The sequence below is a fragment of the Pogona vitticeps genome, chromosome ZW-PAR (assembly GCF_051106095.1).
Source record: "Pogona vitticeps strain Pit_001003342236 chromosome ZW-PAR, PviZW2.1, whole genome shotgun sequence".
Classification (NCBI taxonomy): domain Eukaryota; kingdom Metazoa; phylum Chordata; class Lepidosauria; order Squamata; family Agamidae; genus Pogona; species Pogona vitticeps.
Genome location: NC_135800.1, coordinates 3,158,731 through 3,180,658, shown reverse-complemented (window position 1 = coordinate 3,180,658; position 21,928 = coordinate 3,158,731). Strand labels below are relative to the sequence as shown.

General features: G+C 53.0%; 1 protein-coding gene across 6 annotated transcripts; it reads left to right on the top strand.

The window, feature by feature from the left end:
- Positions 1–106: 106 nt before the first annotated feature.
- LRSAM1 (leucine rich repeat and sterile alpha motif containing 1) lies at positions 107–19,891 on the top strand. 6 transcript variants are annotated; one of them, XM_072984527.2, is made up of 26 exons: positions 107–147; positions 901–948; positions 2,389–2,505; positions 3,343–3,399; positions 3,875–3,919; positions 5,034–5,111; positions 5,552–5,620; positions 5,834–5,918; positions 7,910–8,031; positions 8,204–8,294; positions 8,474–8,604; positions 9,023–9,052; positions 9,298–9,420; positions 9,580–9,719; positions 10,141–10,185; positions 11,024–11,094; positions 12,104–12,203; positions 12,602–12,689; positions 13,237–13,311; positions 14,504–14,584; positions 15,652–15,747; positions 16,780–16,878; positions 17,059–17,190; positions 17,284–17,365; positions 17,649–17,770; positions 18,155–19,891. In XM_072984527.2, the coding sequence occupies exons 2-26, from the start codon at positions 925–927 to the stop codon at positions 18,278–18,280; spliced, it is 2,229 nt and encodes a 742-aa protein (XP_072840628.2). In that variant the 5' UTR covers positions 107–147; positions 901–924; the 3' UTR covers positions 18,281–19,891. The 6 variants fall into 6 exon arrangements, with proteins under 6 accessions (XP_072840628.2, XP_078238939.1, XP_078238940.1 ...); XM_078382813.1 differs by lacking the exon at positions 901–948 and having other exon boundaries at positions 124–147; XM_020800911.3 differs by lacking the exon at positions 107–147 and having other exon boundaries at positions 330–948.
- The last annotated feature ends 2,037 nt before the right edge of the window (positions 19,892–21,928 follow it).

Sequence of the window (21,928 nt, the reverse complement as noted above, 5' to 3'; positions counted from 1 at the left end):
CTCCGCCCTCCCCCCACGACGGCAGCTATTGGCTCTCGGGTTGGAAGCGCAGGCGGAGGAAGCCATGTTAGATTTGGGTCTTATAAAAAAAAAAAGAAGCGGGCGGAGGTAGGCGTCACTTGGAGCCGCGCGCAGGCTCAACTTCCGGTATGGGAGAGAGTAAGGCTTCCCAGTCTATCCCGCCGCGCCTCTATGGTGAAACGTCTCCCTCTTTCCTTCCCAAATACGGCTTCCCCTCTATAATCCGCGGCCACGCCCCCTCCGTCCTCCCAATGACCCCCGCGCGAGAGCGGCTTTCCGCCATGACTAAGATGGGCGTCTCTGAGGGAAGCCACGGGCGCCATCTTAGTTTCGGGCAGCGGGGACAGCTGGACGCCGTTGGGCCTGGGTAGCGCTCGGACCGACAAAGACGGCTCTCCGGTGCTCACTCGGGAGGTGACTGGACAAGCGAGCCCATTAAAAAAAAAGCCTGAGGAGAAGAAGAACAGAGAACCGGGACGGGCTGCGCCCTACGGGGCGCCGTAGGGGTCATTCCCACGGCGGGCGCAGCCTAAGACCTGCTCTTACGTGGCTGATGGGCGGAGCCTCGGTCTCTTCCTCGTCGTCGCGTCGGAGGCGTGGTTCCAAGGCAGTGGGCGGGGTCACCCGAGGCCACGCCCCTTCCGCGTTTCTGGGTGGGGCCAGAGAAGGCTGGTGTTGTCCTCCACCTCCCGGGCGCAGTCTACCTGGGCGATCCAAGCTGCCCTTGGTTTCTCCTCCGCCCTCCCTTCCCAACCAAGGGAGCTTCTGCCAGCACGACAGGCAGAAATCCGACCCCTCTCTAGCTCAGCGGAGGCTGCACCTGTTGAATTTCAGCCTGGAAATCCTTTTTTTTTTTCCTTTTAAAAATCTCATTTTCAGCCTTAAATCCAACCCTGCCATGTGATGTCCGGTGGGGCTGACTCTCAGGTAAGCATCCCTGGGATGACCAGCTCGGAGGATGATGCCCCCCCCTCCAGGGAGAAAAGCAGAAATCTGCCCCCTCCCCAGGGGTGGTTAATTCGGGGGTCCTCCAAATGTTGGATTGTGGGGGGGGGAATTGCATCTCAGGTGAGTCATTGCTGGCCGAGGATGATGGAGAATGGAGAAGCTGCTCAGAAATATTTATATTTATCATGCATTTTACTTATTTATTTCAATTTGCACCCCACTCCTGTTAGCGTCACAGTGCAACACCCAATTCATCAATGCTCCAGAGAGTTGGGACCTATATTGATTTTTTTTATATAATTTGCTGCTCCCATTTTTATCCCTGTTTTAAAGGGAGAGACCGGATCCCTCTTCCTTCTCGCTGGATTTACGGATTCGCAGACACCCGATCCTTTAAAAATAACAACAGTAGGAAAGGAAATACCGGCGAATGTGTGCCTTGTTTGCTCGTAACAAACCAGCATCACGCCGGATGTTCTTGCTCGAAGCATTCTGTTTGCGAGCGGCCTCGGCAATAATTATCTTCTCTATGACATGTGGATGATGGAATGTGCATCGCTTGCAAACAGAAAACCATCACGTCAAGGGGTGTGTGTGTGTGTGTAATGGATCTGAGAATGTTTTCTACATCCAGGGATAGATTTATTTTGTTGGGAGGGGGGGCTGGAAGCTGCGCCCCAGAACCCGCCGTCGTCCAGCATCCGACACACACGCCGGTTTGTCACACAGAGCTTGGCCGAGAGGAGCAATTCTTTCGCCATTTATTTCTTTGTCTCCAAGAAATGGGTCAGATCCAGCATCTGAGAAAAACAACGTTTACGGAGGGTGGGTGGATCAAAGACGGCTGCGTGCGTTGCCTCGAACTTATGGAAAGAAAGAAATGTTTGTTATCGGCCATCGAGTCCCCTCGGATTTACGGCAACCACACGTGAATGATCAATCTCCGTATGGTCTAAAAAGTCAAGACCCAGTGGCTTCTTTTAGGGAGTGGGTGCATCTCGTATTATTCGGCCTTCCTCTTTTCCTGCTGCCTTCCGCCTTTCCCAGCATGTCAGCCTTTTCCAGATCATCTTTTGCTCCTTAGGGCGACGATGTCTTTATTTTAAACAAATAAATAAGCAATGGCCCCAAAGGAGGACAAGCCTCAGTTGCCACCTTTTTGCCTCCCGAGAGAGTTTTCCGGCTTGATTTGATCTAGGATCCCTTTGTTCATTTTTTTTTCTGGCACTCCAGGGTATCCTTAATATAGACGATGAGGATCATCATCTTAGGGAGCGCTGCTGTCATCTCTGGAAATGGGTGAGGCCTCAGACCGGTCAAACAGGGCTTGCTTAGGAAGGTGACCGGATTGTGACCCAGGAATTCCTATCCTTAAGATTGTATAAACACCTTTTCTGCTTTTTTTTTCCCCATTGACAGTCTTCCCGGTCTGAATCGGGATCCAGGAGAAGGACCGGGAGGAAGATGCTGCCCTTTTTCCGTAAAAGAAAACCCAGCGATGAGGCCCGCAAACGCTTTGAATATCAAATGTGCCTGGTAAGTCGGGGTGAAGAGGGGCACCAGATCGGACGGATGCTGGTCCCATTGCTTCTCGATGGCCTCCAGGGTCGGAGCGCTCGCCACCTCCTGAGATTTATTTATTTATCTATTTAAAATATTTCAATCCCCACCTTTTCTCCCTGAAAGGACCCAAGATCGTACGTTCTGTTGCCGTACTGCTCTAACGGTTACAAAGATTTTCCTGGGATTCAGCCGAAATCTGGTTTCCTGTCGCTTGAGCCCATGGTTATATGTCCTGAATTCTGGATTAATGGGGAACAGATCCTGCCCCTCCTCTGTTGGACTCCCTTTCTTGACGAGTGTGATCCCATCTCTCTCCAGTTTTCTTTTCTCAAGGCTAAACAGACCCTGTTCCTTCCGTCTTTCCTCCGAAGGCTTGGGTTCCAGTCCCCCTGGCCTAGATGGGGTGGTTTCTAGGAACTCCTTCACCCCTTTTCTAAATCCAATAGCCGTTTGGACATTCAGGCAGGGCATAAGATCAGGCTACATTTATATCTACTCTTTCCTAAGAGGATCTAGCGGGGGCAGCATCTCGGGGCCACACAGTGTGGTCCACAAGATGCTGTAAGACTGATTTACAAAGATACATAAACTGGCAGATGTTTCTAGTCCTCAGTAATTTTTTTACAAAAGAAAATTACATTCCTACGGATAGGAAATCTGTATCGATGGAGCACTGATCATTTAGAGGAATTAATATTTGGGCTTGAGATCAAACTAACTTTATCCCAGGGGAAGGGACTATCTGACTTTGAATTTTCCTCTCATTTTTTCTCTCTGTCCTTCTTTCTTCCTCTTTCTCTCCTTCAACAGGCGAAGGAGGCTGGTGCCGATGATATCCTTGATATCTCCAAGTGTGAACTTTCTGAGGTAAATCCTCTCTTAGGCCACTTCCTTGCGGGCAGCTTAAGGATGGGAAAACACATACATGGCAGTCGCCCTTGATCCACCAGTAGTAGTTCATGATCTAAAATTAATACAGAAGATCTTTTTCAGGAGCCAAAAATGTTATCCCGTTGGCTTGATCATACGACTTCCTGTTTCATCCCTCTCTGTTTCTCTGTCCCGCCATTGTTTAATATGAATTTATTATTTATTTTATTTTATTTAAAATATGTACGTTTCTAAAAAATTACAGAAATCTTGGCGCGGGCTGGGGAACAGCAAACCAATCCGTGCATAAGACTGCCTCATTTGGATTCCCTGGAGCTGCTGAAATTCTTAGCATTTTGTGCAAACGGCCAATTGATTTGGCTGGAAGAATTCCCTACTGGTTCCTTTTTTGTCAACTTGTACCAATCAGTCTTCGAGTTCTCTCTTTTTCTTTTTTCTTCTGCCCCTTTAGCTTCCCTACGGCGTCTTTTCAACCTGTAAAGTCCTGCAGAAGAAGGTAAGGGTTTGGGGGTGTCCCTGCGGTCCCCGAAGACTGGGAGCCTCAAAACCTTTCGGGGGGAGGGAAGGGAGAATTGGACCTTTTATTTATTCCCGGGGGAAAATTGCTGCATCTTGATGATGTCATTAGCCTTACACATTGTAACTTACTGGACTCCGGCCAGCCTTGCAGTTCCCGAGCCTTTGCCAAATCAAACAGACTCCCTGTCTCAGATTTGCAGACGCGTAGAATATCGGAGGGAGTAGCAAGATAAAAACGGAATATAGGGTTGGTTTCTGGACATGTCTTCTTAGGCAACTTGCTACGTGCAACAGACGAGAAATGCAGTTTGTTATCTTTATACACCAGTAGGATAGAAGCTTTACTTGTTTGGATGAGCCAGAATCTTTCAGCCGTAAACTGCACCGGTTGGGAGATTCTGGGAGAAATTACGGTAGCACTCCCCGAATCCATGGGAAGATCAGTTCCATCATCCCTGCCGTGGATGCTGAAAAATGCAGAGCACTATTTTAATAGCAGATGCTATCCTTAGCGTGGTCTCTGGCTCTCTCTAGTGGCCGGTTCTGGTAACGCCATTGTGGAAATCTTATTTTTCTAGCGAATCCTGTACTTGGTGTGGTCTCTGGCGCCCTCTAGTGACCCGTTCTGGTCACTTCATTGTTAAAAATACATCTTTAATGCTTTTACTATTTTTAGACCGTGGATAAGTGAATCAGCAGACACTGATCCCGCAGATAAGAGGGCCCTGCTGTATCTTTTTTTAAAAAAAAACCCTCTCCAAGGTCTTTTATTTACCCATGAAGTGCTCTTTGTTGACATCACACACCTTTATATATCCTGTACGATACTGGAAGTCTAGTTAAGCCACCATCGGTAACCGGAGGGCTTCCACGCCTCCTAGTGGGGTCGAAAGCAAAGAATGGGAGAAATGCCATCCTCTGGAGGTGGTTGGACAATAAAGTCCCATCGGTTCTAAGCCCTGTCCCCAGTGATGAGGAATGCTGGGTGTTGTAGTCCAACCACATCTTGAAAGGCTGATGTAAGCCCGAATAAAGCCTTTAAGCTCTCAAGAGCCATTGTAACCACCACCTCTGGGTTGTTTCGTTGCCAGGTGCTAATTGCTCACACCAACGGCCTTTCGGCTCTCGTCCCCAAATCCTGCAGCCTCCTGAATCTCGAAACTGTGAAGGTAACATTTGGGGGAGCAAGCTTCAGCCAACATACGGGCTAATGGGAGTGGGGGGGGGAAGAGATGTGGAACGTGCCCCTTTCTTGACGCCAGATGGCATCTCCCCAAATTCTTCCTGCTTGCCGGCTGGGGCCGATAGGAGTTCTTGTTCAACTCCAGTTCCCATCTGCCCCAGCCGGTTTGGCCCACGGCGAAGCGTGACAAAGGAACGGTTCAGCCTCTTCTGAAGTACCGCCGGTTCTGCACCATCACAGTAGAGTCGTGGTTCGCGGTCTTAATTCTTGGACTCTAACTCCCAGAAATCCCGGCCAGCACGGCTCGTGGGGAAGTGTTCTGGGAGTTCCAGTCCAAGGACATCTGGGGACCCACAGGTTGCGACCCATGGCTGGATGTTTGCCAAATAGAGTAGGACTTTAAAGCGTTCTCCTCTTTCTTTCCAGGTTTTAGATCTCCATGAGAACCAGCTCACCTCGCTTCCCGTTGATCTTGGTCAACTGACCTCTCTCCAGGTACTGAAAGATTGAAAGAACTGGCCCTGTTTATTAGCCTTGAGGGGAGACAAGAGAGCCCTTTTCAAATCCTTGAAAGGGAGCCCTACAGAGGAGGGACGTCTGTCTGTTTGCTCCCATGTTTCCTGGATCTGGATTTCAGTCCTGATTCAGTCCCGCTGGAGCAGCGAGCATCTCACTTCTCATTCCCTTTCCTCTCTCTCTCCCCGATAGGTTCTGAATCTCGAAAAGAATCTCTTGAAGGCACTCCCAGATTCCATAGGGAACCTCATCCAGTTGCAAACCCTAAATCTGAAAGGTAGGACTTGTTGTAAGCCGCCTAGAGTAATCTTGGTTGATTAGATAGGCGGGATATAAATAAAATAAATAAATAAATAAATAAATGAAACATTTCTGGGTGGAATGGGACTCCTTCCCAGTGAGGTGTGGAGAGGGCAGGAGGCCAGGGAGACAGGATGTAATGTACACGAAGTCCCTCTCATATCCATCGGGGATTGGTTCCAAGCCCCCAACCACACAGATGCTGGAAAATGTAGATTATAAGGAGCGCTACATGTAGTACAGTTTCTGTCTCCCTCTAATGGCCAGTTCTGGTAAGGACATTGTGAAAATACAGCTCCCTCTGGTGGCTTGTTCTGGTAAGACATATTTCCAATAAAGGTTTCTTTTAATATTTTAAATATTTTCAGACTATGGATAAGTGAACCAGCAGATACTGATCCCGTGGATATATAGTAATCCTACCATAGTTATCAAAGGAGGAGATCCAGGTTCAATTCCCCCTTGAGGCTTGATCTCGGAGGGTGGCTGTGAACCCCCTCAATCCTGTTTTATAAAATTTGTGGATAGGAAGGAAGCCATGTATGCCAGCCCGCCCCCCAGCTCGCTGGAGGAACAGCGGGATATTTTTTTAAAAAACACAACAGTTTGTACCAACAGTTATTGCTTTGTATTTTGAGAGTTCGAGGTTCAATCCCCAGCATCTTCATTAAAAAAAAAGGAATTAGTTAATGGATAATAGAAAGGTCCCTCTCTGTCCGAGATCCACGGTTTATGATCCAGAAAATTGCCAAGTCTGGTTAATGCAAAATCAAAGGTGACAGGAGATAGAGGGTGTTTTCTTATAACTAATGAGGTAGATCTGTTTGGGTGAGTAGAAAAATCCAAGCAAAAATAATACTACCGTTCCCCTAAGAAGAATATCAGGGTGGTTGTTTTTTTTTTCAGTATTTGCACTTAATGCTGCAAAGGATATTTATTCCCTTAACAAAGTTGCCTTTAAAAAAGTGGGCATGATCGGGGGGGACGTGGACATCCTTGCGTGTGTTCAGGTCTGTCTGTGTATATCTAATCGAGGCCTCAGTGTAGACGTTGGCGATGGTGCGGCCGTCCGGATTTTGTTGACAACGACTTCCATTCTCCCCCAGCCTTGGCTGTGCTGGTTAGGGATGACGGATGTTGCGATCCGGGAACATCTTAAAAGGCTCCTGTTTTTTCCCCTGTTCTGCGGGTGGGGGACTTCAGAGGGGAACAGATTTGCTTCCTGCCTCGATCCTTTATCGAGGATGGGGAATTTTCTTGGGAGATTTTGCAACGTCGCAGGCAGCCTGGAGGAGGCGGGGCTGGGAGGAGAGACGGGAAGCTCTGAAAGAAGGGGGGGAAATGGGAAAATGGGGGAGGATAGTTCTTTTTTCTGTTAGTTTTTCTTTTCTTAAAAGCCATTTGATAGGGTTTCAGCATTTCCGGTTAATTTCACATTTCCCTCCCTGATCCATCGTTCTCTCCTGCCTCTGACTTCAAAGAAGGCCACACCGCTCTGCTTTTGAGTTTTCCCCTTTCTTTTTTCCTGCTGGAAGCAGTGAATCTGTTCGAGGCTGTTGCCGAAAGCCATCCTGTTCTGTCAGTTTGCTGTTGATTTGTAAGTAAAGCCATGGCTTTTTATGCTTTCACCCGCAAAGGTCTCAGAGTGAAGCTAGTCTGCTCCATGAATCCCCTTCCACTTCTGCTGCCCAGCCAGAGGAATTTAACCAAAATTTAACAAAGAGAAGGTCTATGAGAATTCCCCCAGTTTGACCATGCTAGGATCTGTGCTTCTTCTGGGGGGGCTGAAATCCAGCCCATCTGATGGTCTGCTTCCCACCTCTAACCACATCCTTTTCTTGCTGCTGGGGCTTCTCTCCTCCCCCGTTGTCGCTGTAAGCGAGGACAGCAGGAATGTGCGCCGGCACCTAGACCCCTCGCAAGTGCGTGATGGCTCACGGTCTCTCCCGCCCCACCTTCTGCTTGCAGGCAACAAGCTGAAGGAACTCCCCACCACCGTGGGCGGCCTGCGCAGCCTGCGGACCTTAGACATCAGCGAAAACTTCGTCCGGGAGCTGCCCTTCGCTTTGGCTCACATCCGGACTCTGGAGGTAGGTCTCGGGGTTGGCAGGAGGAGACCGAGGGGATCTTCTCACAGTCCCAGACCTCCACCGAGGGTCATCCTTGGCAACCAGAGAAGGGGGGGACGAGACGTTCCTCTCCGGAGATGATGGCTGGTACTGGGGGTGAGCTCCATCTCTGTATATCCTTGCGTGTCTCCAGACGCTGACCCTGGACGCCTCCTCCATGACATACCCGCCGAGCAAGGTCTGCAACGCTGGCACGGAAGCCATCCAGCGGTTTCTGTGCGAAGGTGAGACGCAGGAGAACCCCTGGCGCCCCCCGGTGGCAGGCCAAGAACTGGTGGGTCTCTTCCAGAATCACAACCCGCCCCTTGCGCCGTGCTGGCTGTGGGTCCCAAGCCCTTCCCCCCCCCCCAAAAAATTCAGGATGGTTTTGAATTTGACGCCTTCCTGCCTGGTTTTCTCCTAGAGGTGGGCATCGAGTACAACCCTCCCTCCCAGTACCTGCTCCCGGTCTTAGAGAGCGACGGAGGGGAGACGTCGGTGGACGGGGCGGACAAGACGCTGCAGAAGTATGCGGAGAACGAGGCCCAGTGGCAGGTGAGCGGCCGGGAGGCGTTGGCCTTCCCTCGAGGGGCACGGAGGCGCCTCGGGACCCTCGAGGGGGCGAGCAAAAGGGGAAGGATTTCCCGCAGGGCATCTGGTGGAATGCCAGGGCACCCAGAATCCTGCTCCAGACGGGGCTTTGGGTTGGATCCGGCGCAGTTGTCCTGCCGCGCATGTCCCTTGCAAATCCCGGGATGCCGTTCCCGTGACAGGCTGCTGGGAGCCTGCGCCGTCCCAGTGGTTTGGCTTTCAGCCAGCAGACAGGAGCCCAGGGTTGGGGGCAGGGGGGTGACCCCTGGGGTGGAACACGGGGGGGGGTGGTTGGCAGGGTTTCACCAGGACCCCCCGCGGAAATGCCTTCCCCAGTCCACTTATGTACGTGTGACCTTCCCTCGTTTTATTTCCCTTGCAGAACAAATTTCTGGATTACGAGAAGCGGAAGGTAAGAACTCTGCTTTCGTTTGCCTCCTTTTGGGGGTCAGACTGGTAGTGTTCACTATTATCCGCGGTTTTTGGCATCCACGGTAGGTTTTGGAACCTATCCTCTACAGTTAGGACAGTCCTATATGTATATGTTCCTGAATACATGGAACTTATAATTTCAAAAAATCATTGCCCAGTGAGGCAAGAACGGAGATTCGCTCTCTAGAGTGGTGTGTTGATGCCGCTCTCGTGCTGGCCTTTCAGGAGCAGAAGATGCAAGAGAAGCTGGAGTTTGAGCGCTGGCTGGACCAGGAGCAGAGAGAGCAGGCCCAGCTGATGCACCAGAGCCATGCGCAGAAAGAGGAGATCCTGGAGAGCATGAAGGAGGTAACTTTCCGAGCAGGGACGTTTTTTTCCCCTCCAACGTCTCGCCAACACTTCCGGCCTTCCGGGAACCGCTCGGCGGCTCTCCCTGAGGGTCAGGCCAGCTGGGAGGAGAGAGGGGGGATTCCCGCAGACTGACCCGGGTTTTTCCCCGATTCCCAGGAGCAGGTGCGGCTGGAGCAGGGCCTGACCCGCCACCAGCAACGCCTGGGCGAGGAGCGGGTGAAGCTGCTGGAGCAGGTGAAGGAGATGGAGCGCGGCGTCACCAGCCGGATCCAGAAGCTGCTGGAGGAGAATCAGAGGTCAGGCCGCCCGCTTACGGTCCCCTTCGAGCAATCGCGCGGAAAAGAAATATATCCCTTTGCAAACGTCCAGAATTCCAGAGGCTTCGTAAAAAAATCGTTTGGCATTAAAAGAACATTGAAAATTTTCTAATGACCTTAAAATTCGCAAAGTTTCAGGTCCTTCGTAAAAAAAAAAAAAAGGCATTAAAAGACCATTGAAAATCACGTATCTGGCTACGAAGCCACTCTGGACAGTTCGCGGCACGATTCAAAACAACCAATAACACTTTAAATAAATTCACAACCTAACAGTACAAAGATCAAGTAAAACGTACCAATCCGCTTGAACCAGAAAAGAGGAGCGAGGAGGAAGACAACGTAAAAACAATGAAAGGCGACACCATCCTCTCCTCTCAATCTCTGATTTGTGTGTTTTCAGGCAGAAGCAGAGTTCGGAGTTCCTTAAATCGCTCGAGAATGACAGGTGAGTTACCTGGGGATCTCCGAGGGAGGGAGGAAGTCTTTGGTGGGAGGTGGGCCTGCGAAGCCATGTACCTTCCTGTTCTTTAAACCTCTCCACCACCACCCCCGGCCCGGCTTTCCTGGTGCAAGGATCCTGGCTCTCTAGTCTGACCCAGATGCTCGAATCAGCCCCACTGGGGGATAAATCCAGCTGTTCAAAGTTTTGGAGTCTTTCTGGGTCCCAAACCAACACGCAGGCCTGGGGCAGAAACCGCTGTCCAGTCTGGCATCCTCAGTGGTTCCTAGATGTTCATGGACTGCAACTCCCATAGACCCTGGTCCCAGCCACAGCGGGTGGTGAAGGCTTCTGGGAGTTTTAGTCCAAGAACATCTGGGGGGCCCAGTTCGAGAACCCCTAGTTTCAAGTGTTGCACCAGCCCACCTTTTCTTCATCGCAGCACCTTCCAGAAGACCGATCTTTCCGTGAAGGGTGTGGGAGGCCAACCTAGGAGAGCACCATCATCTGCAGAGGAGGATGGGAGTCATAGTCTTAACGGGAAGGGGCTTCCTCCATGCGTTGTCCTGTAGGACCGCAACGCCCTTAGATCCTCCATGTAGAAGGGCAGTCTACCTCCTGGATGCCACACGCTGGAGACAGAAAGAGGAGATCATGGCTTGGATGCCCCCGTCTTCAGCTTCCCCGGGGATTCTCCCTCTGGGGACAGAACGCCGGGTTTAGCCACCCTCTCTGCCCTGATTTAGAAACGAAGAGAGCGGGAAGGCGATGGGGCGGCTCCCGCTTTGGGCTCGGAAGTCCAGGGCAGGAGGCAGAGGGGTTGATCCTCTCTCTGTGTTTCCAGGATCCGGATGGAGCAGCTCATGGCTATCACGCAAGAGGAGGCTCAGCAGCTACGTCGGAAGGAAGTGGCCGGTGAGTTTCCCCCGCCGTGCGTCCCCCTCGGACCGGGTGCAAGAGTCCCTCCGGGGCTCCGGAGAGATGTTATTGCCCCCTTTTTCTAAACACTTCCCCCCACTCTTTGCCGTAACAAGACGCGACACCTCTCATTCCGGGTGCGAGCCATCCAGAAGCACCCTTTCGTCAGACACTTCCCCCGTTCCCCCCGATCCCTCCACATCTCTCCGTATGTTTCCATGAGCGCAGCGGCTCCCAGCCTTGCGTCGCCGGATGTTCTCGGACTACCACTCCCATAAATCCTGGCCAGCGCAGTTAGCGGTGAAGGCTTCTGGGAGTTGTAGTCCAAGGACACCTGGGGACACGAGCTTGGCAGCCGCGTGCACAAACCGAAGAAGCTTTGCACGGTGTCTGGGACGTGATGGTGTTTCTGCCACCAGTTAAGGGGCGTCCCTTAAAGAACTACCTAAAGACGCTCTCAGCGCTTTCCTGCCTCCAGGCTGAGCGGCCGCTGAGGCTCAAGAGTTCCCTTCCTGCCCCTTTCCCCCTCCTCGGGGCCTCCGTGGATTTGACACGCAAGAGACCCCATCTTTTCCCCTTGAAATGTGGACATCATAGGACCATTGCTGGTGCTTTTCAAAGAGGGCCGTCTGAGGCCAAATGCGAGCAAGGAACATGGAGGGGACGGGTTTTTTTTAAACATCAAACCCCTCGCCCCAGAGACTCTTCCCAGCACACCCTGTGGATTTCCACCCGGTCTTTCAGGCACGGATGAGACCACGTGGGCTTGGCCAGACTCAAAAGCTTGGTTAATGAAAGCCAAGCAAAAGGCGGTTTCTAGCTTTCTCTCCCTGGTGCTGCATCTCGACGCAATGCCATCTTCCAGTTCTTCCTTCGATGGCCGATTCCGCAGCATCCGTGATCCGCTTCTTCAAGAGAGAGCGGCTTTCTTCAGAAGCTCGGAAAACAGCACAGGAAGGGGAAACAATGGGGTTTTGGCTGAGAAAAACTCTCCCTCTTTCCCCAGCGGCCATGCAGCAGATGCTCTCGGAGACATACAAGAACAAGCTCCTCCAGGTGGCTTACGAGTCGCGCCGGCAAGATTTGGTGAACCAGACTTACTCCAGGTACTTCCAAAGAGGGACTGAACTTCGTCTTTGGTTTTCATTTCTGTATTAGTTGCATTCTTTAAAAAAAAAACCTGCCAAGGACCTCTGGATAAAAATACATCCGTACATTTAGATTCACAGAGTTATAGAATCATGGAGTTGGAAATGGCTTCCGTTGTCGTACTGCTCTATTCTGGGATAATCGAGGACAAATCCTGCCCCTCCTCTGGAGGACCACCTTACAAGGAACTACGGAGCCAGAGGGTTGGGAGTTCGATTCCCGCCATGGGGCCTCCTTGCCAGAGGCTGGATCTTATAGGGTCCCTTCCAGCTCTGCCATTCTAAGTGGAGGATGATAACTCACCTTGGCAGTCCAAGAGCCGACCGCTCTAATCCGCATGACATTTCTCTTTCAGCCTCGCCAAGATGGACGAGAAGTTCCAGCAGGTTCTGGCCTGGCAACAGATGGACCAGAACAAGGCCATCAGCCAGATCTTGCAGGAGGTATGGACCGCATCTGGGCAAGGCTGGTGTCGGACATGGTGGGTAGTTAACAGGTGGGACACCCCAGATGGTGAACCAAAGCCAAGCATCAGAGAAAAACATGGTCGGCCAGAGTAGACCAGTGGTGGATTCTTCCTCACTCAGTGATTATGGGGAGGAAACTGTTGCTTCATGGTAGTTAGGGACCCAGAGAATTCAGCATCTTCTCTAAAAAAAAGGAAAAGATGGTGGAGAATTGATTCTTTTGCTAACAGTTATGAGTGAGAGTAAGCAAGACCAGCCAAAATTCTATTAGTTACACCCACTGGGGTGAACACCGTTGGCGCTGATCTTGGTAGCAAACTGCGACTCGTTCAGAAACCAGGGTTGGCATTTGCTGGTGCCATCTGGCGCAAAGGTCCACGCTGGCCACTTAACCTGCAGCCGTTTGCCGCTGAGATTTATGCCGATGGATACAGCGCAACAGCGCTACACAGTATTGGCCCCTGTACGAGATGTGCCCTCCGGCTTGGGCTTCGTATACGCATCTTTGCTCTCCGTCTTCCAGAACGAGATGCAGAAAGCCGCCTTCGAAGCCCTCCAGGTGAAGAGGGACCTCATGCACTGCCAGATCAGAAACCAGGTGGGTGGAAGGAGCGGGCGTCTCCCGGAGGGATGAAGTGGTCACTCGGCCTGGTGGTGGTGGTGGGGAGGCCACCGCAAGCTGAATCCACTCCTCCTTTCCCTCGCCTGGGGAGATTCCATTGTACATCCATCTCATGGCAGAACCATCAAAACACCGGCTCCATCATGATTACGACGGTTGTGTTCTCATTGTTTTTTTTTCCCCCGTTCGCTTCTCTCTCACTGGCTGCTTCTTCCGATCCATCTCTGCTGACAGGAAGCAAATCTATTACTTAACAAGCGTGGGGGGCAGGGGGAGACCCAGCCTGCAGGTTCGGGCAGTCAGAGGCTCGGAGCGCTCAAGTTCTCTTACTCCAACCCCTAACACTTGGCTTAGAGGGACAGCTGGACTTTCTGTCTCATGCTTGAGGGAGAGGGTTGACTTTCCTTTGTTTCATGTGCAATAAGCTTCTCAGGAAGCGTCTGCATCCCAGATGCTTGGGGATCCCATCTTCCGTCTGGTGCCTTTCCACAAGCATCCCGGATTTGGAGGTTCTGCCCTTCTCATCTTCAAACCGTCCAAGGCGCTTGGGGGCTCGCGGCTTACACCTGGTCCCTCCCTGAGTCGTCCTGACCCCCTCGGGCTTCACAACGGAGCTCTCGCCAAGCGGCCGCCCTTTCCCTGTCGTCGGCTGGGAACCTGTCACGTTTTTAAATCCCACATTGACCTAAATCTCAGTGGAGAGTCCCCGTTAAGTTGAGAGAAGTCGGCGTACGGGTCTGCTGCGGCCCTTCCAGCACGCCGGGGTAAAAATATCTGCAGCGACGCCTCGTCTTGGTGGCTCGCCATTGAGATTTACACCAATGGGCCTCCGGAACGGAAGGGAAGCGGGATTATGTCCCGCTAGCACGAGGACTCATCAGAGGTCAGGAAGAAGAGAGGTCTCCACCCACAGGAGCAGGGAAGAGGGGCCCTCTTTTCAAGTCCTGTTCGGACCGTCCGCAGGGGGCAAAGAGGGAGTCCCGTTGGGCCGCGAGGAGGGACCCCCCAGACCCGCCTGATTCTTGGCTCCTGGCGCGCCAAGGAGGTTTTGCTAAAACCCTCCCAGAGATTTGATTAGGGCTACCATAGTAACGGAAAGCCACGTCCGTGCCGGTGCGAGAGAAGCTCACCCACCAGACCCTTCCCGCTTGTCTCGTCTTTTGCCTAGATTAAGTTAATAGAGAGAGAGTTACTGCATCTCACCCAGCTGGAGATAAAGAGGCAACAGGTGGACACGGAGGCGTTGCAGGTACGTCGCCCCCTTCCCGACCCACGCCGCTCGCTTGCGCCCGGCCGGGGCTCTCCTTTCCTGCTTTGGCAACCTCTCGGGTGGCTTGGCGCTGAGTTTCGGAGTCCGAGCGGCAGGAGGAGGTCTTCCCGGCTCCCGTCCCCTGGAACTGGCAGGTCTCTCTGAAATGGCCGCCGCGCTATTCCGGGAAGGACCTGCTTCTGGGTTCTGAGTCCGGGGATGAAGAAACCAAGTCCTGATGAGCTTTTTATGCTTCTTTCCATTATTATTATTTGGCTGATTTTGCTTCAGGATCTTTTGCCCCACGCATACACCCTTTCCCAAATATCCACCAGCATTACAAAAAGCATGCTTCATCTCCACTTTTGCATCCATGCTCCGTCCAGTGGGCAAGAGCTGAGGGCATTTTTAAGAAGCAGAAACTCCCCCTTCATTTGGCCATGGGTTTAAAGAAGAGAGATTCTGAGCAGCTAAAGAGAGACGGCTACCCCACGGCAAAGCTTGCTGGCCTCTCTCACCCCCTGCCTCGCTTTGTCCCTGCAACTTACAGCCACCGTTGGGATTTGCTCAGCGTTTTACGCTCACTGCCTCAGTTTCTCGACGGGAGGCTGTTTGGGGAATGTGACTTCTTTTTTCAATGATGATCGGAAGGGTTCCATTCCATCCAAGCAGCTTAAGTTCCAGGCTAGCCTCAAACGGAAAGCCTTTGTTGGAAACCGAGGAGCATTTGAGGAGACGGCTAAAACTTCTCGATGGTTAGAGCGGTACCACGACGGTACCCATGACCTCAAGGGGAGGTGGTGAACGCTCCAAAGCTGGAGGCCTTCAAGAGAAAACTGGCCAGCCCTCTGTCCAATCAGCTTGGATTGGGATTCGTGTCTTGAGCAGCGGGGTCAGGCTGGATGGCCTTATGGGTCCCTTTCGGTTCCATGATCCTCCGATTCCAGATGCCCATTGAACTGGCCTGATTTCGGGGCCACAAGAGGAGAAAAGGGAGAGATTGGGAGGGAGGATACCAAGGAACTTCAGGGCCTGGCGTAAATTCTCGTACGATGCTGGGTTTTCAGGAGGCGATAGCAGAGCAACGGCGGGCCCTCAGCTACCTGTTGCAGCAGCTGCTGAAGGAGAAGAAGCAGCGGGAGGAAGAACTGCTGGAGATCCTGGTAAGAGGGCCGGATTCTGCTCCTCTGTGCGATTGGGCTGCCTAGAGATGGGAGGAAACCTGGGGCCTAGAGGAGCTAGCTGAGCTTGGACGTGGCTTTTCAGACTACAGCTCCCACAATCCCCCCACCCAGTAGAGTTAGTGGATTCTGAGACATGGGGTCCAGGAAATAAAAACATCCAGTTTCTGGGCTGCATGGGCAGAAGTAGAGTCTCCAGATCCCCTGAGGTACTAGTCCCCCCCTCTCCTCATCTGAGAGTACAGTGTCCAGTTCAGTTTTGTAAAAAAAATCACATTGCTAATACGGAGAAATAAAGTCAATGGTCTGTTCCTTAAGCATGGTTGGGGGTTGGCCTCCTCTTGAGTTCTGTGTCCAGTTCTGGATTCCGCTCTTCACGTAAGATGCCAGAAAACTCGAGCAAGTTCAACGGAGGGCGACAAGGAGGATCAGGAAACCAAGCCCTCGGAGGAAAGACGGAAAGAACTGGGCAGGTTTAGCCTGGAGAAAAGAAGACAGAGGGGAGATAAGAGAGCCCTTTTCAAATTCTTGTAAGGTGGTCCTACAAAGGAGGGGCAGGATCTGTTCTTGATTTTCTCAGATTTCCGCTAAATAGCGGGGGGAAACGTCCTGACTGTTAAAGCAGTACGACAAAAGGAGCCTGTGAGTTTGGGAGGTGTGGTGAGGGCTTCAGAGCCGGAGACCTTCAAGAGAACATTGGACGACTGTCTCTCTGAACTGCTTGGATGGGGATCCCTGCCTTGAGCAGGGGGTTGGACCCATTGGCTTTAGAGCAACTTGGTTATTCTAGGATTCCTCTAGGCTTCCCGCCCGCGCTCGGCTTCCAGAGTTGGACCACTGAAGGAAGAGACCAGATAAATCTAAGCTTGCGGCTGCTATCACACCAAGCGGTTCTCCTGCCCATTTCCACACCCGCCTTGGTCCCTAAATTCAGGGAGGTTATGAAGAACGAGCTGAACATCAGGAGCTGAAAATCCACACGTGTTTATTGTCTTTTTCTTTTTTGCCTTGTAGAGGGAACTGGAAGCCAAGAGCGAGACCAAGCAGGAGAACTATTGGCTGATCCAGTACCAACGGCTTTTGAATCAGAAGCCTCTATCGCTTCGGTTGCAGGTGACCTGTTAGGAGTATCCGAAACAGACCTCTAGAGAGCTCAGAGAAGCTCCCTGGCCTGGGATTCATCCCAAAGGCAGAGGGAGGGTTCCATTCAATCCTATCGAATGCCTTTTCTGCCATGTGGTTGCTGAAGCGGCGCGGCTGACCTCCTCTGCTGCTTTCTCTTTTTTTTGCCAGGAGGAAGGGCTGGAGCAGCAGCTGGTAAAATTGCTGATGGAGCTGTCAGGCAATCACTACCTCCCCATTTTCGCTCATCACCGGATCTCACTCGAAATGCTCAGTTCCATGACCCCCAGCGAGTTGGCAAAGGTATAAGGCAGTGGACGGTGGGCTTTGTCCCCTGCTCGTGGGGTTTGGTGGGCTCAAAGATCGCCCTTCCTAACACTTGACGCTCTCTTCCAGATCGGAATAGCTGAAACCGGCCTGCAACACGCAATCCTCCGGAAGGCCCGGGAAATCCACGCCGTCGCTCAGACCATACCAGGTAACCTTTCCTTTCGGGCCTCCCCGCCTTCTTTCTTTCGCCTAGAAATCTGCTTTAAGGGGACTCCGGCCATTGGTCCATGGAGTCGGGCTCCTCCCGCCTAGTGCCTCCCACACACTACAATTCCCATCAGGTTGAAGGGAGCTTGAACCCCATCTGTCTACCTCCATGAACGGGAGCCAGTGCGTTGCTCTCCCTTCTCGGGCTGAGCCCCCTGTCCTTCTGAGGTCCTCCTCCTCCTCCGTCCACAACCTCTCCATCCTCCCATCCGGTTTGTTTTCAGAACTGTTGAAGCCCACGGAAGAGGCCGAGCCGTCCAGCGAAGAGCCCCCCCAGGCCGAAGCCCCCTCGGCCCCACCGCTGGAAGAGCAGCTTTACGAGTGTGTGGTCTGCATGGAGCTCCAGGTGGGTCCTCAGAGCTGGGTTCAAGGGCCTCTTCTGCTGGGTAGGGAGGGGGCAAGAGGGGCCCCTAGAGGATCATGGTCATTCTCCCCCCCCATGGGCTTCAGCATAGGAGTGGGTTCACATAACATCTCACCCTGCCGCCCCTTCTCTGCAGAAGAAAGCCAGTCAGCAGATCCCTTTCTCCAGGCAGAAGTTTTCCTACGCAGATTGCTTAGTTCCCTCCCTAAGGACTAGCAGCTTGCAGCTGTTTTTAATGACACGTTCAAGCCCTGGTTGCTGAAGTCTGTGGGTGGGACGGGCGTGCGAAGAACGGCTTGGGCCGTAGAAAGAGCGTCCAGCTAACGTCCGTCTGTGTCCCGTCTCTCTCTCCTCTTCTTCCCCCAGGCTCAGGTGGTCTTTCTGAATTGCGGCCACGTCTGCTGCTGCCAGACTTGCTCCGACGCGCTCAACACCTGCCCGCTGTGCCGGAAGGACATCGTCCACCGGATTCGCCTTTACCACAGCGGGTAGCCGGGGGATGAAGGAGCCGCCCTTCCCGGGGAGGGCTTGACGCCCCCCCCGCCGCCTGGAGTTTTATTTTTGCACTACCTCCTTGTCCGTCTTCCCGTTTTGTCGCGTGCCTGCCCAGCATTGTTGTTCTGCATCTTCCTTTCCCCCCCAGGAGTCCACGGGCTGCCTCCTGCCGCCGGCATCTCCCGCTTAAAGCCAAGGTGTGCGTCCGTGTGCCCGGAAGGACGAGGACTTGGGCTGAAGGGTCGGGAGGAAAAAGCTCTCTGAATCTCTAAAGACGGCCATACATTTCGGGGGAATCCCCAGAGAATCATTCTGTCTCAAGGTTTTAGAATAAATGCGCAAGCAAACCCCCAGCCTCTTGGCTGGAAAGGCGCTCTCTCTCTCTCTCTCTGCCGGCTCCGGAGATTCCTGCAACCTCTCGTTCAAACCCATTGGAGGAAGCGCTGCAAGGCGCGGTTCTGCGCCCGAGAGAGAGGAATTGGGGCCAAAGTGACGGCTTAGCCCCCAACCCCTTCTCCCCGACCAAACGCTGGAATCTGGGTGGGGAAGGCAAAGTCAAAGCCTGACTGGTCGAAGGCCGGCCCGCCACCCCCAGGTATAGTCTAGGTATGCCCAGGGATGCGTGGTTAATAGCCTCTCTTGGTTAATTAGTCAGTAATTGGCCTTTTATGCTGCCAAGCCAGACACCTTCCTTTGGGGGCGGATGGGTCAGCCGGCGACCGTTCAGGCCTGGCAGATTTATGGCTCGAAAAGAGTCAACAGGAGCAAAGACCAGCCCTGGTGGAGGGATGCTCAGCCTCCGCCTTGAGCAAAGCCGTCCTCGAGATGGTCAACGTTGGCGTGCCTTCTGGGGGTTTTCTCGGGGCTGGGCAGCCCCCCGGGGGTTACCAGCACCCGGCTCCCCTACGCCTACCCTCCCCTTAGCCAAAAATAATCAAATTTGGCCACACCGGGGCCACCCTTTTTTCAATTCAAGCTCTGTGAATTGCGGAACGTTATCAGCTGCTGTTAGTCTGGGATCTGTCAGCCCCACAAGGTATTTTTCCATGCTTCACTCCCTCCCCCCTTCCTCCCCAGGCTGTAGGTGGTCCTTTCAAGGGCCTGCAGAAGTGCTGGATTCGAATCCCTTGCCCCCTGACGGCCAAATGCTTTTGCTGTAGCCATCGCTTGCTCGTGCCAAGCACGACACATCTCATAGGATGGTCTTGTGTCCCCCCCCCCCCCGCTGCCCTTCCTATATCCCGAAACTGAGGACGTTTTAATTCTGCACTATCTGAGGAGTGGGAGTTGTAGTTTTCCAGTAGTCCTTGATCTTGCCTATCTGGAAACTACAATTCCCAAGTTCCACGAGGAAGAAAGGAGGCCAGGTGAGTTGAGCCCAATCCAGGCCTTTACAATGTCTCCTGCTCCTCACAGCTTCGCCCTGGCCCCGAGGGGGTTCCGTGACGGGGGAAGCAGGCTGCCCCTTTTAAGCCTCACCGAGTAGCAGAAGCTCGTTCGTCGGGAGCAGCAATACTGCTGTCACATACCCTGCATGGATCTCTCGTTTTCCGCTCTGATGTTGTCTCCTGTATTCTGCAGAGAAATAAAACTGGATACCACACTTGGTCCCGGCCTCCCCGCGTGGTCCTTTGAGAGAGGCCAAAAATTAGTGGTTCACCCCGTTTCTCTGCAAGCGGTATCAACAGCGCTACAGCAAGGCCACCATCAGCTTCATCAGAGAGCTGGTGCCCCATTTAAGTCGTGCCCCCCGATTTCCCACTGGGGGAAGATGGGAAATGATGCCCTTCGTGGTGGCAATTTCGGGTTGGAGCATCTACAGCAGGAAAAAAACCCGTATCCGCTGATTCGCTTATCCACGGTCTGCAAATACTGTATTAAAAAATAAAAATCCTAGAAATATCTCCAGTATTTCCAATGATGACATTTCCAGAACTGGCCACAAGAGGGAGCCAGAGATGAGCCTATGTGTAGCGTTTGCTATTATCTGCGTTTTCCAGCATCCACAGATTGGGGTGGGGGCTTGGAACCAATCCCCTGCGGATACACACGAGTGCCTTTCTACCCTTCCCAGTCAAGAGCAGGAATCCGGCAGATGTTGCCCCCTTGGTGGGTTTTTCTCGCTCGCTCACTGGAGTGAATAAATGGGTGGCCAACCTAAGAGAACACTTTCTCTTTTTTAAAAAAAAATTTACTCAGTGAGGAGAGGAAACTTCCCACTCTGGAATATCTGATACAGCACACTTGGGTGGGCTCTGAAATGTTCCCGGGGAAGCAAGGAGTGGAATTGCTAAGATCCAGCAGTACGGCACACCACAACATTTTGTTGTAGTCTTCCTCCATTGAATTACCGGAAAGTCTATCCTGGGCTTAAAATAAGGGGAGGATAAGAAATAAATGAAAAACATGGAAGCACAGAGCAAAAAAGAAGAAGCAGAAGGAAGAAGCTGCTTCCAGTCCTCTGAAGTGCCAGAGGGTGACGTGCCAGGCTTCAAAAGCGACCTCGAGGGTCAAGAAATGGGAGTTGTCCAACCGTGTCCTCGATCAGCGAGAGGCCTGCCTCTATCGTGAACTTTTATAACATCTTCCAGCTTCGAGCTTAGCCCATCTCGGTTGTGGTGGGAGCACACCGTAAACAAAGGGAGGGGAAAAAATGAGTTTCTGGTTAACGAGTCATCAATTAAGGATGAAAGTTCAGCCTCGGGGAGGGCTCGGAAGTGGAGGTCCACCTTCCTTGGCCGGCCAGCAACCGTCAAGCAACAGAGACCGGGCACCCTTTATTTAGCCCTGAGCGGGATGCCTCCGAAGGCCCTTCCTTTCGGGAGGGCACCCAGCGATCGCCGAACCTTCTCGGCTTCTTCCGCCCCAGAACCATCCCATCCGAAAGGAGCGGTGGCATCTTTGAAGCCTCAGGAGGGCCGTTCTCCCCTCGCACGGAGAGCAAAAGCATCGTCTCGGTGTGGACCACAGATTGGTGCTTTTTGCACGGGCACAATCGAGGCCGGACACGCGGGTGACGAACGGCGTCTGTGCTCAGGGCTCCCCAAAGGCACCCACTGCTCGTTGGGTTCTCAGAGACGCCAAGCCCCCCCGGAATGTCTTCTCCAGATCCCGTTTTCCAGGCCCAAGGCCCGCAAGGAACCGTGGCGTCGCCGCCCCTCGGCACCACCGCCGATGCCCGGCCCAACGGGCACACGGCCGAATGCCCCATCTGCTACGAGGTCTACAGGGAGGCGGCCAGCCTCCAGGCGCCCAAGCGTTTACGGTGCTTCCACTCCGTCTGCCTGGCCTGCCTAAGGAAACTGGCCTGCCAGGACCGAGCGTTCCCCTTCGTGGTGTGTCCGTTCTGCCGGACGGTGACCGCCGTGCCAGACGGAGGCCTGCAGGCGCTGGAGGACGACCAAGTCCTGCTGGGGCAGGTGGCTCCTGCTCCGGGGGCGGTGAGGCTGAGCGTGGAGACCGAGGAGGATCCCGGAGACGGGAAGGGCCCCCAAGGGGCCTCCCGGTGGCCCCCCGGCTACTCAGCCCGGCCTCTGGACTCGAACTATCAAGGCCCGAACTCCTCCATCTTCACCGTCAGCGGCTTTGTTCCCGAATATTCGCGGCTGCTGCGTTCCGTGATGGGCATCTGGGGCATGCTCCACC

Bases quoted from the DNA above. Each gene is read 5' to 3' on its own strand.
- LRSAM1 (XM_072984527.2), top strand. From the start codon at position 925: ATGTCCGGTGGGGCTGACTCTCAG. The intron at 8,032-8,203 runs GTAGGTCTCGGG...GCGTGTCTCCAG, and splicing joins CTCACATCCGGACTCTGGAG to ACGCTGACCCTGGACGCCTC. The intron at 12,204-12,601 runs GTACTTCCAAAG...TTTCTCTTTCAG, and splicing joins GTGAACCAGACTTACTCCAG to CCTCGCCAAGATGGACGAGA.